Below are 17,199 nucleotides of genomic sequence, written 5' to 3'. Positions count from 1 at the left end.
GATGTTAGCAGTACAGACCTGGCTGTTTTGTAGCCTGCTTTGTTTTTCTTCCTTTTCTTCCCTAACTTCACGGGCTGTGGCAAAGCCCTGAGACGTGCAGGAAAATGTCTCCTGTCATACGCCCACAGCAGACCTAGCCCTGACTCTCCTCTGAAGTCCAGGAAGGAGGTATCTGTGAAGCAGCCTGCTTGTAAAGCAATTGCACACAGCCTTGTAAACTGTGTTACTGGGCTGATTATGCTTGATTGGCAAGGTGAATCTCTTATAGCAAAAGAGAACTTGGAGAGTTTTATCTCATCTTATGCCTTATTAATTTGTTCATTCTTTAATTACACAGACACCTATTGAGCACCCTATTTATGCAAGGTACCTGGTCGGGGGTCAGAGGGAGGGTCCCATGGTAAACGAGACAGACTCAATCCTGGAGGAGCAGGAATGGCAGCCCCTCGCTGAGCTGTTGGCCCCACCAAAAGGGAAAGGTTTCATTTTAATAATACATGGGTGAATCATTTTTGTCAATAGGCAAAATTCTTTGTAGTTAAAAAAAAAATATGATGGTAGGAAGGAAAGGGATGGGCAGAGGGTTAAAACAAAAGATATGCTCTCCCTAACTCTAGATTGTAGTATTGTTATGCTTGTCACTGTAGCTGAATTCCATTTCTTTGAGTTTTTTCAATGCCAAGGCATTCCCTGTATGATTTACGTGAGCCTTTCATCTCCGCGATTTTTCCCACTCAGGTAAATGAGCAAATGGATTTGAACACTCATATCTAAAACAAGAGAGAACCAGCTGGAAATGCCCTTTGAATTTCTTTCTCTATGAAAACCATTTTTCTTTCTGGTGCCTCACCTATAAATAACAGGAGTTCCACCTTCCTTTATAGACTCTTGCTAAAAGCATGGTTTGGAACAAGACCGTACAGGTGCACACAAATTACAGTTGGGAAAGAAGCCTGCAGTGCATCTTGTCTCTGAGGGTTATGAAATCCTCCTTTTAGTAATGGAGCTGGCGTGATCAAGCCAGCAGGATGAAATTTGGCATTTGTGAGATCACCCCCCTTCTCACTTGCCCACTGTACATAGCATCCCAGCCTTACTCTTCAAATCTCCACATTTTTTCTTATCTAGCTACAAAATTCATAGGCTGATTTTTTTTGGGGTGTGTGTGTGTGTTTTTTTTTTGTTTTTGTTTTTGTTTTTGGTAAATAAAGACCTGCATTTTTATTTTGATATAGGTGGTTGAGTTTTGTCTTTGATTTCATGACAGAGATTTAACTAGTCTCAACTTTTGAAAAGACAACAATGATATTTGGGGATCACACACTTAAAGTTAGACTTCTAGATGATTAATACCAAAGTAGATGATTTTTTAGCCTCAGCCATTTATAGGTATGCCCTTCTGTGAATTTTTTATGACAGTGAAAATCATGGCACAGATAAAAATTAAATAAATACTTCTGTTATTTTCCTGAAGAAAAAAATAAAAAGCTTAAACTATGAGAATACTGTCTTGGAGCACTTTAAAATAAAATTGACTTCAGCCAGCAGGATTTTGAGCATTACATCACAAATAAAAAACAAGATTAACATCAAAAGGAGTCAGTTTTCATTCAATTGTGCAGCACTGTGGGCTGTGAAATTTAATATTATTTTGACTCATATGCTAATTGTAGACTGACAGAGGAAAATGGATTGTGTTTAAATAAAAGGATACACAGCATCACACGCAGCTGTATCAAATACAAGTTGAGGTCTTTGGGCCAGGAACTGGGGACCCTCTAGCTCTGTTATTGCAGATTCAAGTTTGACAAATAAAACTTTCCTTTAGACTGTAGTTTAATTACTTTTTTTCAAAGGTATGCATGATGAAGAGGCACAAATACACCTCACCTTGAAGAGTTGCTAAACTGGTTTGTGTGCCTATCAGTTCACCATGTGTTTGAATTTCTGTGCTTCTCATCTTTCCTTTTCTTGAAAAGATTTTGCTTGTCATTGGTGTGAATTGTACCCCCCCGCCCCCACCCATCTAGTCTTTGCTCTCAGATTTATAACACTTTAATGGTTCCAAATTGTATAGCCTGCTCTTAGACCCCTTTTCTTTTCCTTGAATAAATCAGGTTCATGTTGCAGATGATATTTGTTTTAGGAAAGTGTGAAAGAAGGGGCACCTGTGAAAACACGCAATTGTTCCAACACACATATACATTCAAATTAAAGCAGAAAATGTCAATTAAAGCCTCCAATTACTACCTTATTTCTTGGAGGTTTAAAGCCGCTGAGAAGATAGTGGTGCCCTCCCTGGAAGTTTTAAGGTAATTACTTTTTACTCTAAGCAGTGGTATCTGGTAACCTAATTCCATATAAACCTGACACCCTATCGCTACACCCCAGTATTTCTCTGATTTCAGAATAAGTCTGCGTAGAAACTTGTTCTGATGTTAAAGTGCAAAAGGGGGCAGTAAAGTGCTATCCACAAAAAAGGAAAAACATTTTCCAAGTATTTCTTATTACTGCCTGTGTCTTTCGTAGGCCCTGCCTTTATTTATTCATTTTATAACAAAACTCTTATGTTTGGGGCATTCAGAGAATACCTTATTAAGCTGTTGCAGCAATCTAGCATTAAATGGAAGACATGCAAGACTGAAGATCCTGCCTGTTTATGAAGTGTGCCATCAAATTCACATGCTCATGATGCAGAGTCCTTCTTTGGGAGTATTCGTATTCCCAAGTGCACAGAGCACTTCGGAAAGGAGCCTTGGTCTTTGGTGTTAATGCTCTCCTAGCTCCGTATAGACGTGGCAGGCCCAAAGTACATGGTGGGGTGAAGGGTCAAGGGTTTGGGCTTATCCAGAGCAGCGTGCATCCTTTGTCAGGAGGTGACTGGAAACACCAGCCAATTACAGCAGAACTGCAGACTGCTCATCCGCATTCGGAATTGCAGATGAACCAGTTTGCACTCGACTTCTCTTCTTCACTGTAGGCTTTGACATTTAATTAAAAATTAAAGCGTTTTATGGAAAAAGTACATGTTTTCCAAAATGGGGTAAATTCGAAGTATACTTGATACAGAACACTGGCTTGGGAATAAACCTGTGATATTACATGACTTTTGGTTTGCAACTGCTAGGCTGAGCCTCTTTGTAAAGCTGGGATTTAGAATCTTTGAAATGTTTGTACAGTTCAATGATTAAGCGTAAATTGTATATATTCTTTATTTTTCACTTATTTGAGTAAACAAGTTTGTTACTACAGCTTCTGTGGACTCAGAGATTTATGTATTAAATAGGCCACAACTTCAACTAGGATAATTTTATTCATCTGCTTGCTAGGGAATTGCATCAAAAGTTTAAGTCTGTAGGCATTAAATATTTTAAATGCTTATTTTTAAAGTCAGTTGTGAAAGATAGCACAAAGTTTTTCTGAAACTACATTAAAAAATAATGTTTTAATCTTATCACAAAAGCATTGACTATTTATTGCAAAGAAAACACAGAAAGCTAAAAATCATTCTAAGTCCACCATTCAGTAGCCCAAAGTGGTCTCAGGTAAAGGCGGTGTGTGTGACCATTTGTTTATGGTTGTCTCCGTGCAGTCAGCAAAATAAACAGAACAACATGCCATATATTATTGATGTGTATATTTTCAACTGAAATTAGCCATCTGCTTACAATGATCATATACACTAATGATATAATTTTGAAATGAAAAGAAAAATAAAATAATTCTTTGTGGAGAGTAATGCGAATTGACTTATGAATCTCGCCCTGCTTGGCAGTTTGCTCTAGAGGTAGAAGAGCTTGATGTGTGGGCCTCCCCACCCCCACACACATTTATTCTGCTCACACGTGCACCAGCGTCCATGTCAGGACTCACCTTGTCCTGTTCCATGAGTAACATGGCCCTGATTCTCAAGTGCATGATAACTGCCATAATTACACATAAATATTAAATATTTAAATAGATCTTTACGTGTGTAATATTAGGTAGAAGTGGCTCTGGATCGAATCTGATGCTTTTTAATTAAGTAGAAGCTTTCCCACAACATTTCCAAGCACTGTCATCGTGTCTGTCTCGATTTGGGGTTTACCTGGCCTAGTTATCTGTCTGGGTGTAGAAACTGGTAGTTCCTGTTTGTATCTTTTTTGTTCTGATCTCTTTATTCTGTGTCAGCTAAATATTCTTGCAGTCAGTTACTAACATATTAACTCATCCTTGTTTGGAAACTTTGGCATATCCTTCCATGGTTTCCTTCCGTGGATCTGTCGCGTCTCTCAGGAGAGCCACCAGGTATATTGTCACACATTTCGCCTGTATTTTCAGAGACTACATCAGCATCAAGTGGCCCCCCAGCGATTTGGGTTTTCTTCTCGGTTAATCTACACTCTTTGGCCAACCTTGAGAAAACTTGTAAGAAGGCATCAGATGTTTGTGCTAAGGTGCGTGTAGTATGGTCAGAGGAAGAAAGAAGCAGGGAAAATGGAGTGGCCGTGGGTGGGAGGGGAAGCAGGGAGTGCAATTTCGGGTTCACTACACAGCTCTCCATAAACTTCTCCACTGCTGGCTTCCCACGGATCCTCCTATTACATTGGGCAAAGTGCAGAAATAGATCAGGCGACCACTGCCTCCGTCCATTTCCCAGGCACCCTGTGAGACCCGATAATGCAATACAGGTCCGCAGAAAAGTCCAGACTTGACATCCCAGCGTGCCATGGTCTGGTCTGTGAATGAAAATCACATGAGGTGACCTCTGAGCTCTAAGTGGCTGGTTTATGTTTTCAGTGTATTAGGCCCGTGTTTTAAACAAGCATGTGCTCGTAGTGTAGGTTAAAACTTTCTGTTGTCTTCATTAATTATGCTGTGTTCTAGTCTATTAATATTAAAGAATATTGTGTTGCATAATGACTATTTTTTTATTTTTTGGAGACGGAGTCTTGCTCTGTCGCCCAGGCTGGAGTGCAGTAGTGCGATCTCGGCTCACTGCAACCTCCGCCTCCCGGATTCAAGCAATTCTCTGTCTCGGCCTCCGAGTAACTAGGATTACAGGCGCCCGCCACCATGCCCAGCTAAGTGTTGTATTATTAATAGAGACGGGGTTTTACCATCTTGGCCAGGCTGGCCTTGAACTCCTGACCTCGTGATCCACCCGCCTCAGCCTCCCAAAGTGCTGGGATTATAGGCGTGAGCCACCACGCCTGGCAACATAATGACTATTTTTTAAAGTTTTTACAATTATGACTGTGAAGCTGAAATGTCTAAATTATTAGAGATCCAGTTTAGATTACTAAATATTTATGTCTAATTGAGATGATTAGACTTAGCCAAAGTATCCATGTAGAAGTATTAGAGTCTAGATTGGTGAAAAACTTGAAAAAGCTTGAATTAAGTTCAATAGGTAATCCAAGAGTAAAAATAGTTTCCAATATCAGCTCTTTTCACCATAGTCATGTTAAGTTTGGAAGCCCTACTTGAGTGTTTCCAGTTTTTTTCCACATTATATTGTGTCTATATTTGATTCAAAGGCAGGGCATCTATTGTCTTGCTTAGGACTGATTCACTGGGAAAAACCACTGGAGTTGCCTATTTCCACTCAGTATACCTCACTCTTAAAGCAGCTTCCCATGGTTCCCAGGCAGGCCCTCCAGTGAGAATGCACCAAGCCACACGCCATGGCCTGGGAAGCAGTCCTGAACCTGGAGATTGTCTTGATGGAAAGGAAGAGGCAGCCTTCCCCTCCCAGGAAGATAGTAGAGAGCCTGCTCTGACTTCACTCAGGGATGGAACGGGTCTGGCTCAGTTCTCTCTCCTGTGTGGGACATCAGTCACTCTTGGTGGTCTTTGCTTTTTATTTGGGCTTAAAATCAGCAGACTTTATTAAATGACACCTCTCTCTAACCACTCTCTGTCTGGGCGAAGTTTAACAAGGACAGCCTCCCCCCATGTGGTATGGGTTGTAACTGTGGCGGTTTCCCTCTGCTGTTTTTGGTTACAAGATGAACATTATCTGAACACACAGAAAGAAATCTGTATTTGGCATCCATAATGGAAAGTCAGTTTAGTAATTTAAACTTAGCCAGTTATCATCATCATAATTCTTTTTAACACTTTCAAAGTCAGCATAGGAAAAGTGTATTGTTGAATATTACAAAATATTTAGGGCATAGATAGATGTGCTGTGTAGTTTGATTTGTTAATGTGTCTAAGCAATCAAAGTAACAGAATTCAAATATAAACCCCATCACTTCCAAAATAGGAACTCTGTTTACTGACTTGATTATAACATATGGAACTCAATTGTTTTCCATTAAAAATGATACTATTAGGAAACTCACCCCATTTTCTTTTCATATATATTCTGCTATTTGCATAACTGTCTGGAGTCCATATGTAATATTAAATGTAAAACACAAATGCCATGTAGCTGGTCTGTTTCTTCCTCACCTTTTGGTTCCTGGCCTCCTGGGGAAGGGTTGCACATCTGAGCCGTGGTCTCAGATGACTGCCTCGGAAGAAGCATCTTCCCTTCAGGCACCACTGATGTGTTCTTGGTGTGGAGCTAGACTTTCCCTGGCTCTCCATGTGATGCTCACATGTGCGTGTCTTGATTTCCCTTAACTTCATGGCTTATCTATGAACAGCTTGATTTGGGGGAAAAAAAATGTGTTTCCCAACGCCAGAGTTATAATTGAATGTGCTGCAGTCAAAACTGAAATGTGTGCAGAGAAAGGGGGCTTTTCCTGTCATGCTCATTGGGCACTAGTATGTCTTCACCTGTTTTGTGTGTTAGGTCCATGCGTCATGCTGAAATGAAGAACATGGGATGTGTGGGGCTTTGGACAGTGCTGGGCCAAAAGCAAGTGCTCAAAAGCAGCTGTGTTTGTATTATTAGTGGTTCTGGAGGTGGCTGATTGCCTTGCATTTTAAGTAGAAAGGGATTGTAGAAGACTGCCAATACTTACAACTTTTTCCAGAGAGAAGGGGTCAGAAACTGCATCTGCAGGGCTCCTTGCTCTCCAGAAATGCCAGTGTGCCTGGGAGGGCATCTGCGGAAATCCAGTCTCTCCTCCTCAGTGTGTCCTGTCCCGACTCAGTGGTTCTGTCTTCAGAATTCCTATCATGTCTGTGATCTACAAATAGTGGTATTTAATTTGACTTCAATTTGTATAAATGTTAGCTTCTATTTGTTCATTCCTATTTTTTGTTCAACTAATACATTATTTATTGAGCATCTATCTACTCTGTGTCAGCCCCGTGGGTGTTTAATGCTGAATTAGTCACATGTGGGACTTGCCTGCCCTCAGGGAGCTAGACTATAAATTCCTAATGATCAGTGGTCTCCACTTTTCTGTCACTCATAATGTCTGGCACAACATAGGTTACTTGAGTTGTTACACTCACCGTACTGTTGTTTGCTGCCATGGTGCTTTAGGAAGTGTGAGAGTTCCCGGGAGGCAGAGTCAATAATGCAGACTGCACGTAGTGAAAACATGGCCAGGAGAGCTGTAGTTCAGGCTCTCAGCTCAACTGCACTCTGTCCACTGAGAAGCCATAATTTCTTCAATTAAAGTGACTGTGTGCTATGGCTGTTTATGTATACGCTTAAAAAGTAAAAGCTGCTAAACCACTCAAGGATTGGGGCCTTTTGTATTGATTTAATTAAAGGAACAATCATTGTTTTAATGAGCTCTAGAAACAATTACTTTTGAAGAGCCGAGGATCAAATTCTTGCCTCACGTTTTGCCACAGTGTGTTCTGAAAGGTGAATTAATGCTTTTGGAATCATCGGGAATAGTGAGTTTTGTCACGATTTACTTTTTACAAGCGTATCTAATATGCATATTGAAATGTGAGCCTCCCCACCACACTTCCGCTTTGATAAGCATCCCCCGGATTGCCGTCACTGACCATTATAGATTTTTAACAAAGTTGGGCAGTACACACTGAATGAAAACTTTACATCAAGGAAGGCCTGGCGTGTTTGTAAAATGAATTAAAAGGCTCATTAAATGATTTATATGACTTACGCCTTCTGAAAATATGGCCTCAAACACAGAGATCCCCAAAGCCACACCGACCCCTGCGTCCCATGTTCTCGACCTCACCGCATCAGCACCAGCAAGAGCTGTCGCTGAGACGGTGAGTGATGAGAGTCAAGAGGAGTGACTTGCATGGCCTGGGAGGAAACCTCCTGTGAATCTTTAGTTAAGCAGGAAAAAAAAAATCCTCATGAGGGAAACAGGATCTTGGGAGCATTTTGAATGAAGAAAGAGCTTAGTGAGCCAAACTTGAGACATAGGGTGTAATGTGGGAGAGTTTTAAGATTTGCAGAGATGTACAGCTTGGGAGGGGGTGTAATGCATTTTCTTAAAAGAGCTGAATGAATGGTTGAGGAAATAGGTACATCTGGCTTGGTTAAGGATCCTAATCTCTGAAGCCTGGGATGCCCCCAGGGCTTGTAATTTAGGAATACTTCCCCTAATAGTAGCTAACCCTTGTATAGTACTGTCTGTGCAGGCTACAAAAGGAGCAGATTAAGGATAGAAAAGGTTTGGAGTGTATGAGAAACCCTAGGCAGGAATTGACTCCTGGTGTTTGTAAACCTCAAAGATGTCCTAAAAAGGTCAAGGAATAAGACAGGAGAAAAAGGAAATGTCAGGAAGATGATCAATTTAATGTTTATGGAATTTAGTTTGTACTTACTGCCCGGCATCTTGCCTGAGGTTTTTAACCTCAGCAGCACATCAGAATTACTGTGTGTGTATTGGAGGGGCTGGGGGAGATAAAGAAATTAGCCTCATCCACAAACATTCTGATTCAGTCTGTTACTTGAGAAACTGAATTGTGTTTTGTCCATAAAGAAGATGAAATTGTCTACAGAGAACACATTGCCATTCACAAGGTTGAGGGGATACCACAGAGAGGCTCCCACTGTGATTTGCATTTGTCAAAAGTTCTAGAGAATTCTTCAACAGTACACACATGGTTGTTTTAAATATATCATTGTTATAAAAATTTGTTTTGAGTTCTGTTTCACAGAAAGTTTTTTTGAATGAATGAATGTCATATGTCCTTGCTAAAGGAGCTCAGTTAAAAAAAAAAGGGACCATCCTTCTCTTTTGGGGGTTGTACAGTAACACATTCCCAAGAAAGAGGTAACAGCCACATACATTTTTCCTCCCAATAAAGAGTGCGGGTTTTTAATATGAATCCATAGTATGATTTCTGTTATGTTTTGTGCTGCTTCATAACCACACTCATGCACTTTTCAGAAAATTAATACCATTCATTAGCATAAATCATAAACTATTCCCTTGGTATGGGTTTGAAATTGGGGGTGCCCTATCATCCTTGCTTTATCTCTTAGTGAATTATGACCCTGTAGTCATCATGGCTGGTGGGCGTCTCTGGTTAAAGAAAGGGTTGGATTGGAAGGATTCAGAGGCGATTCTTTGTTCTTAGGCTTTCATATTTTAATGAGCCTGCAGGCTTGGCTGCTTCCGAACGAGCTGGGATTTCTAAGTGTGTTGTTAGTGTTTGCACTTGTAGAAGGATGTTCATTAGGAAGTTCTTGTTTCAGTTTTTCAGAGAAACTCCCCATTAAGAAAGATCATTCAGGAACATGGCTACCAAGAAAGAGGAAAGGGAGGAGGGAGGCTTTCAGCTATAAGCATTAAGGGGATATTGTATCAGTAGTCTTAGTTCTAAAGATTTGCTTCTGAGAATTAATTGGAGCAAATACATCTCAAGGGAAGAAAAAAAAAGATTTGTAGAGCAGGGACAGTAGTTGTCCTTGCAAGTAGAGGACTCTTCATTTTGCAGCTGAATCAATACCACAACTAATTATTTCTGGTTATCTTTTACGCATTTGTAAGACATTGCTTTTGTTCAGTGTAATAAAAAACCCATTGTTTGATCAGTGACTGACTAATTATGATAAGTAATTTGAAACATTCTTGATGAAACTTGTCTGTTAATTAACATCAACAGCACAGGGAAACTAACAGGACAACAAAGTATTAGTGGATCCACTGTTCCCTCCAATTGATGAGCTTTCTCTGTGGCATGCCCAATAAACTAAAGCTGCCAATGGTTAAAAAATAACAAACATGTGGGAGATCTGACTCACCATGGAGGAAGAGTTATGGTAAAGTTACACAAAGGAGTACTGAAATATTACAAGCGAGGGGGTGGTAAAGAAATGTCAGCAGGTAGCCTGACCCTACAGCTTAGAGTAAGGAAAGTGGCTTCTGTCTTTCCTTTTTCTTTTAAAGCTTAATTCCAAAATACATTCATCCCATATTGATCTGAAGTAAGAGACTTTTGATAAATAAAAGTGTGAATCTGAAAATGTGTAGTTTGGGATTATGGGCATTGCCTGGCTATCTTGTAGCTGTCATTAATACTGTTAATTTTTATCAACTCAATGGCTTTTTTTTCTTATGCTTTTAGATTTCTACCTGGACAAGGACTGGTACTATACCCACAGATAGGAGACAAATTGGATATTATTTGCCCCAAAGTGGACTCTAAAACTGTTGGCCAGTATGAATATTATAAAGTTTATATGGTTGATAAAGACCAAGCAGACAGATGCACTATTAAGAAGGAAAATACCCCTCTCCTCAACTGTGCCAAACCAGACCAAGATATCAAATTCACCATCAAGTTTCAAGAATTCAGCCCTAACCTCTGGGGTCTAGAATTTCAGAAGAACAAAGATTATTACATTATATGTAAGTATAATTTTATTCATTTATTTTATAGAAATTAAGATAAGCTATATAGGTTTGTATCAATTTTTTGTTTCCTTAAAATTATTGTGACAAATAATTTGATGAAAATCTTTGTGGAAAAATTGTCCCCCCCCCCTTTTTTTTTCCAAAGAAAACTTCATTGAATTTGGGACCCTGTGCTACCAGTATTCATTAAGTATACATACCCAAAGAGAAAAAAAAAACACTAGAATTCTTAATAGTATTGAAATAAATGTATTATATGAATATATTCAGCATCTCTACTGACAAAACCATTTTTAAGGACCATTGGTAGATTTTGATAGGTAAATCTTGTGCATTGCCTTTTCTCTTCACCCATCCATCCATTCATTCACTCATTCATTTCGTATTTATTCTGTGCCAGAGACTGTGCTTAAGGGCTAGGGATTCAGCAGTGAAAGGTGGTAAAACAGCATGTTTTCCTCAAGAAGTTAACAGTCTAGAGAAGATGGAGCTCATAAATTAGAAAGATGGGGATGACAGGTCACATTAAAACCAGATTCAGAAGAAAAAGACGAAACTTGGTTTGCTTAGTGCATTACTCTTTTTTGCGTACATATATATAATTTGACACACTGTTTCAGGAAGAGATGGTACGTATCCCTTGGGTTATATCTGAGGCTAACTTGTGAGGATGTGAAGTCAGCTGATGAGCACATTTGGAGCCCACGCCTACTATGTGCAGATCTCTCGTCAGCGTCATTCCCAGGGCCCCAGGTGTTGTTAAAGTCTAGGTGACTCAGACAGCTGTTCGCGTCATTCAAGCAATGAAGTCTTTTTTCTTAATTTCTTTGGTTTAAAATTATACTCATAATTAATTGGGTTGAATTTTCCAGTGGCTTGGTTACCATAGACTTCAGTTTATTAGGGAACTGCTATCTGCCACTGGTTTATTATTTGCCCCAAGGTGGACTCTAAAACTTTAGGTAGGAGACTCTTGGTGATCAAACTGAAACTCTTGCATCTCAACCTATGAGCCGCACTTTATTGTTATTTTATTTTTTTAGAGACAGGGTCTAGCTTTGTTGCCGAGGCTGGCGTGCAGTGGCATGATCACAGCTCACTGTAGCCTTGAACTCCAGGGCTCAAGTGATCCTCCCACCTCAGCCTCCAAGTAGCTTGGACTACAGGCATGTGCCACTGCACCCAGCTCAAGAGCTACACTTCAAAGCACAGAATGAAAACCTATTTTTAAAGCCAACTTGATACATAGAATAGCTTACCAAGAATTAGTAACAACAACAACAAGAAAAAAAAGAGAGAAAGTGGTAGAGTATATACTTAGTAAGGAGTAATTATTATAAAATAAAAGCATTCTGAAATGAAACAGGTAGATGGGGTAGCCAAGTATGCAGAATAGTAGGGAAATCTTTGAAAATGTAAAATAGTTACCAGTTAAAATAAATGGAAACTTTAAGCTTTTGGAAGCCTAACAATGTATTTATATTAGTAAAGACTTTATTTTTTTATTTTATTTTATTTTTTTTTTGAGACGGAGTCTCTCTCTTTCGTCAGGCTGGAGTGCAGTGGCGTGATCTCGGCTCACTGCAACCTCCACCTCCTGGGTTCAAGTGATTCTCCTGCCTCAGCCTCCCAAGTAGCTGGGACTACAGGTGTGCGCTAATTTTTGTATTTTTAGTCAAGACGGGGTTTCACCATGTTGGCCAGGATCATCTGGATCTCTTGACCTCATGATCGTTCCGCCTTGGCCTCCCAAAGTAGTGGGATTCCAGGCGTGAGCCACCGCACCTGGCCTTAGTAAAGACTTTTAAAGTAAGACTTTTTCAGTGAAAGCTACTGTTAAGCATGACATTTACAGGGAACTGAAACTGATCAGATGCATTTATTAAGAAGGTTAATGCCCCTGGGTGGGGTGGGAGAAAGAAGGTAGTGGTACGGGAAGAGTGGACACACTAGAGATGAGATGCCCTAGGGCAGTGAACGCATGTCCCTAACGCGTGGATGCAGCCCAAGTCCACTGATAATGCCAACACACCCAGAGTCTCTCTTCTTACTTTAGCTTATGACTTCATGAAGAATGCTTTGCAAATTCTAAGTTCGCACTGGGCGCAAGTGGAATTTTAGTAAACATTAAGAGTTTAACCTTTAGTGTGAAATAATATGCAAGATATGCAAATAATTGTTTACCAACATCTCTTTGCTTAATGTGGTGAGCATTTAATAATTGCTTTTTATTAATACATGAGAGATTTGTATTTAGAAGCAGTTTAATTTATAATTATAATATTAATCTACACAATAATGACATCTATTATTTTCTTTTTTTGAAACTCTTCATACCACACTAACAGGTTCATTGCAGTTACTGAACTACTCTGGCCATCAGAGCTCTCCTTAGAGTTACGATTTACCATGCAAAAGCATATGGTAGCCTGGGATAAATGAATCTTTCTTAATACAGAATTGAGGGTCTCAAGTTTGAAACTACGAGAGGCTATTTGAATGTTGCTTTGGAGGACTGTCATAAGGGCTGGGTGGAGGACTCAGGGCTCAGAAGTTTGCCAGGAAGTCCAGTTGAGACTTTCAGCAGAGTTGAAAGACTTCCACGATGGCGTAGGCAGAGGAAGGCGTTTCAGATACTTGGGAAAATATAGAAGCCAATTTCTCACCCACCCTACAGCAAAGCTCATTGATCTACAAGTTTCCCTAGAAAGGAAATGGGAAATGCAGAGAACAAATGTTAAAATAGTTTTAGAAATTAATATTGACTTTGTATTGCTTCTGCATAAGTTCCAAGACACCAAAACAATGAATGGATTTTAAAAAGTCACTACTTTGCATATCAGACAAATGCACACACACACACACACAGTCAAGCTCTGTACTGGCTTTTTTGAGAAGGAAAGTGTTTGAAGTTAGTAATTTTTATATCAGTACGTTTATAAATAGTGCTAGGTAGCATGACGGAAAGTATTAAAATTTACATGTATATTTTTAACACTTCAAATCGTTGGTTCACTTTGAGACAGTAAATAATATTAGCATTTGAGTTCAGCTTTAATAAATTCTACATGGGTTTAACCCCAAATCTGAGTGTCTAGTTGGTAAGCGCCTTCAGAACGAGCAGTGTTATAATAAATATGTTATTGTGTGCTGGTTTCTTTCTATGGAGAGGAAAAAGAGACCTGATGCTTTGGAGGAGTGCTTGACTTTTCCCCAGTGAGGAGTAGTCCAGAGGGACTGACTTGCATTGGGGAGTACCCTACATGAACAGCATTTCAGAAGAATTAAACCAGGAACCTAGAGTCCTACTTGCTAGTCCTGCTTCCTAAGCTTAATGAGAAAGTCAGTTTTATTTCTTTGAACTTTAATTTATTTCCCTAAAAAACACTTTTAGTATTGTCATTGTTCTGGCTAATGATGGCGGTCTCCTCCAGTTTCAAGCCACCTTAGGGCTGGGCATACAAATCCAATATAGGATCACTTGTTAGTGTGGTTTCAAATGGACATGATCCTCTGTAAATTCTTTAAAAACATTTAATTTGATTTGTGGTGTTACCTGCTTTAAAATATAGTCATCACACTTGTGAGTTTCAGACGTGAATATGAATTTTTAATTTGAACTGTATTTTTAAACACACTAAGTATTCACTAAGTCCCCTTAGGAGATATGTGGCAAACTGATATGCATCCTCATTCATTCTTCTCATAGATGGTTATTTGTTTTTTAACTTGCGGCAAAATTATATACGAATGGTCACCGACTTACAATAGTTCCACTTAAATTTTTCAACTTTCTGATGGGTTTATTGGAGTATTAAATGTATTTTCAATTTAATGATATTTTCAGCTTACCTTGTGCTTATCAAGTATCAAGACATAGCCCCACCTAAGTCACGGAGCATCTGTATATGGGTTTTTATTCTTGTTTAGAATTGACTTTTTCAAGTGACCTATTTCAGTAATTAGCCCTGGGCCTGATTTGCATAATGAGATCTCCTAATCTTCAAGTAATGCAAAGATGGAGATATTATGGCCATGTGGTCTGAAGAGACCTTTTCTTTATTATGTTCAGATCTTTAATTGCCTTAAAAATAGAGTAGCTAATTTACCTAACCTATAGTTATTTTATTATTGTCTTTAAAGTTTTTTTTAATGTTCATGAAATAACTGTTCTGAAATTGCCCATTTTCAAGGGAAGCTGTGTCTTAGACTTACTAAATGCTCCAGTTGATACTGGGAAAGCCTTCTTGTGTTCGTAGCCTTTATCCATAGAGTTTTCTTTGCAGCATTTTCTGTGCCTGGTTTAGTTTCTTTTCAGAGGCGACACCCAGAGCTGAATGAGTCAGCAGGTTTGGTGTGTTGGCCCTTTGCAACAGCTGTCCTTACGAAGGTTCTGTGGGCTGGTTATTCTACCTTCGCATAAAACCTTGCAAAATAACCCACAAAGAGGTTTTCGTCGCACTACCAAAATCATGTGAGTCAGAGATGGATGAAAAATGAATGCCATTGTGTTCATACTTTTCCAGTGAACAGTAGCTACAGCAGAGCTGTTAGATAAAGAAAACCGTATTAATGAAGCGCCTCCCAATTTAGCTTCATATGGCTTTTGCATTATTTTGCTGCAAATCCATAGCTAAGACACATCTTGTGGCATAGTCCATAAGTCATCTTTCCTAAGGACTGTTTGATTAAAGGTTGTTCTGTGAGATCCACCCTGTGGTGTTCATGGCATCCTCTTGGAGGCCTCCCTCACTCTCCATGCCTTGGCAAAGTCTTCCTTAAGGAACACTGAACAAGTCTGGAGAAGCTGCCATTTCTTAGGGCCCTCATTGGTTCAGTTGTCTGTAGCTTTTTATTTATTTATTTTTTTTTAATAAAGAGTATGTAAAATTGGAAAGCTTCACAAACAGCTTTGCTATTTTTTAGACATGTACTCCACTTCTAAGCAAAATCACAAAATAAAGTAAAATGCTTGCACAAATATAATGAAACAATATTCTTAAAGAATCAAAGCAGAAGAACTTCAGAGTCTGTTGCTTATGTTGAGCATATATTTGTTTTCTTCTCTGCTTTTGATTTACTTATTTCTGGGGTGTAGGTTTGGCAAGTAGCACTGAAACGTACTGAATGCACTGTTCTTTAGCAAGATAGTTACAGGAGCTTTCAAATGTCCTCTTAACATATAGATTTCTTTTAGAATATAGAATAATGTGTGGGCTGTATAAAGCGATTATGTGCTTTATTTGATGAATTATTTATGTACGATAAATGTAGCAAAAGCCACATTTCCATCATTAAATGTAATCCCATTTGGTGATACAGCAACATCAGCCTGTCATTTGGGTCCTCTGATTGAGGGGTAAGGATTTCTGTTTGATACCTTGTGCATAATGGCTGAGTTCAAGCATTTAAACTCATTTTTATTTCTAACCTACAGCTGTCATCTTTGTAATAGGATATTCATCAGAATCTTGCCAGAGACTGTGCATTTGGGATCTTGGGGGATACAGCACCACCACCACCCTCCCCCTGTCCAAGAGAAACAGATCAACATCTTAGGTTGAGAGTCTGGGGTCTGGAAGACCCGAGTTCCTGAGTGCCCTTTGACAAGTAACTTAACCCCTGTCTGCCTCAGTCTCTTCATCTGTAAAGTGGGGATAATGACAGCACCTGCTTCACAGGGTTGATGGGAATCCAGATGTGGTGGGATATATAAAATGCTTATTACTTCCACCTTTGACACCAAATACATATAACTAAGAGTTAACTTTGGAGCAGGGGAGGAAGTATGAGGCTCCAGGCTGGAGGCAGACCCGTGTTCGGCTGCAAGCTGGAGAGGATGGACCCCAAAAGCTTGGCTGATTTGAAGTCCATCCATAAAATGGAACTCCAGAGAGTTTACACGTTTCAGTAATGCTGCATAACTTAATTATAAGATCTTCTGTCTTTGTCTTCTTTGAGTGTTATAAAAGCTCTTTTGTCCTTGAGCTTCCTTTACCAAGAAACATGCATTTATGTATCTTTTTGTTCATGGAATTGCCCAAGCTTGTTAGCAGATCCTTTGTAAGACCCAAAAGAGACAGACAGGGGAGGAGTCTTCAGATACATATAATCATTTTTCCCAATTTCCATGTTACCAGCCTTGCCAGGACTTTTTCTCAGTTCCCTGTTACACAATGAAAATAGTGTCTCTTTATTGATAATTTTAGTAGCATCCTAATGTGGTATAAATCGTCTTCCAGAGAAGAAAATGTGTCAGGGTTGCGTTATCATTGAGGCTAGCTGGGAAGGTAGATCAGCCCATTAGTCTGATAATTCGAAGCGTTGTTTCTGTTATTTCTGAACATCATGTGAACTCCTTTTCTGGGTGTATTAAAGGTTTTCCCAGTGTGTGTCAGTGAGACTCCTGATTGAATTTAATATGAATAAAGATAAATTCTTTACACTTAAGGATTAAAGTCTC

At 39.3% G+C, this 17,199-nt stretch overlaps 1 protein-coding gene across 2 annotated transcripts in view; it reads left to right on the top strand.

Annotated features, from left to right (window-relative positions):
- Positions 1 to 17,199, top strand: part of EFNB2 (ephrin B2) — a 45,822-nt gene that overhangs the window by 12,399 nt on the left and 16,224 nt on the right. Inside the window, exons 2-3 of one of the 2 annotated variants that reach the window (XM_034936958.4) lie at positions 10,447 to 10,730; positions 16,174 to 16,402. In XM_034936958.4, coding sequence (XP_034792849.1) covers positions 10,447 to 10,730; positions 16,174 to 16,295 — 406 coding nt within the window. In that variant the 3' untranslated portion in view covers positions 16,296 to 16,402. Of the gene's footprint in view, positions 1 to 10,446; positions 10,731 to 16,173; positions 16,403 to 17,199 lie in introns of those variants that run through there. The other variant, XM_003832071.7, reaches the window with a different exon arrangement.

The sequence above is a fragment of the Pan paniscus genome, chromosome 14 (genome assembly GCF_029289425.2).
Source record: "Pan paniscus chromosome 14, NHGRI_mPanPan1-v2.0_pri, whole genome shotgun sequence".
Taxonomy (NCBI): Eukaryota; Metazoa; Chordata; class Mammalia; order Primates; family Hominidae; genus Pan; species Pan paniscus.
This window is presented reverse-complemented; position numbering and strand designations above follow the sequence as displayed.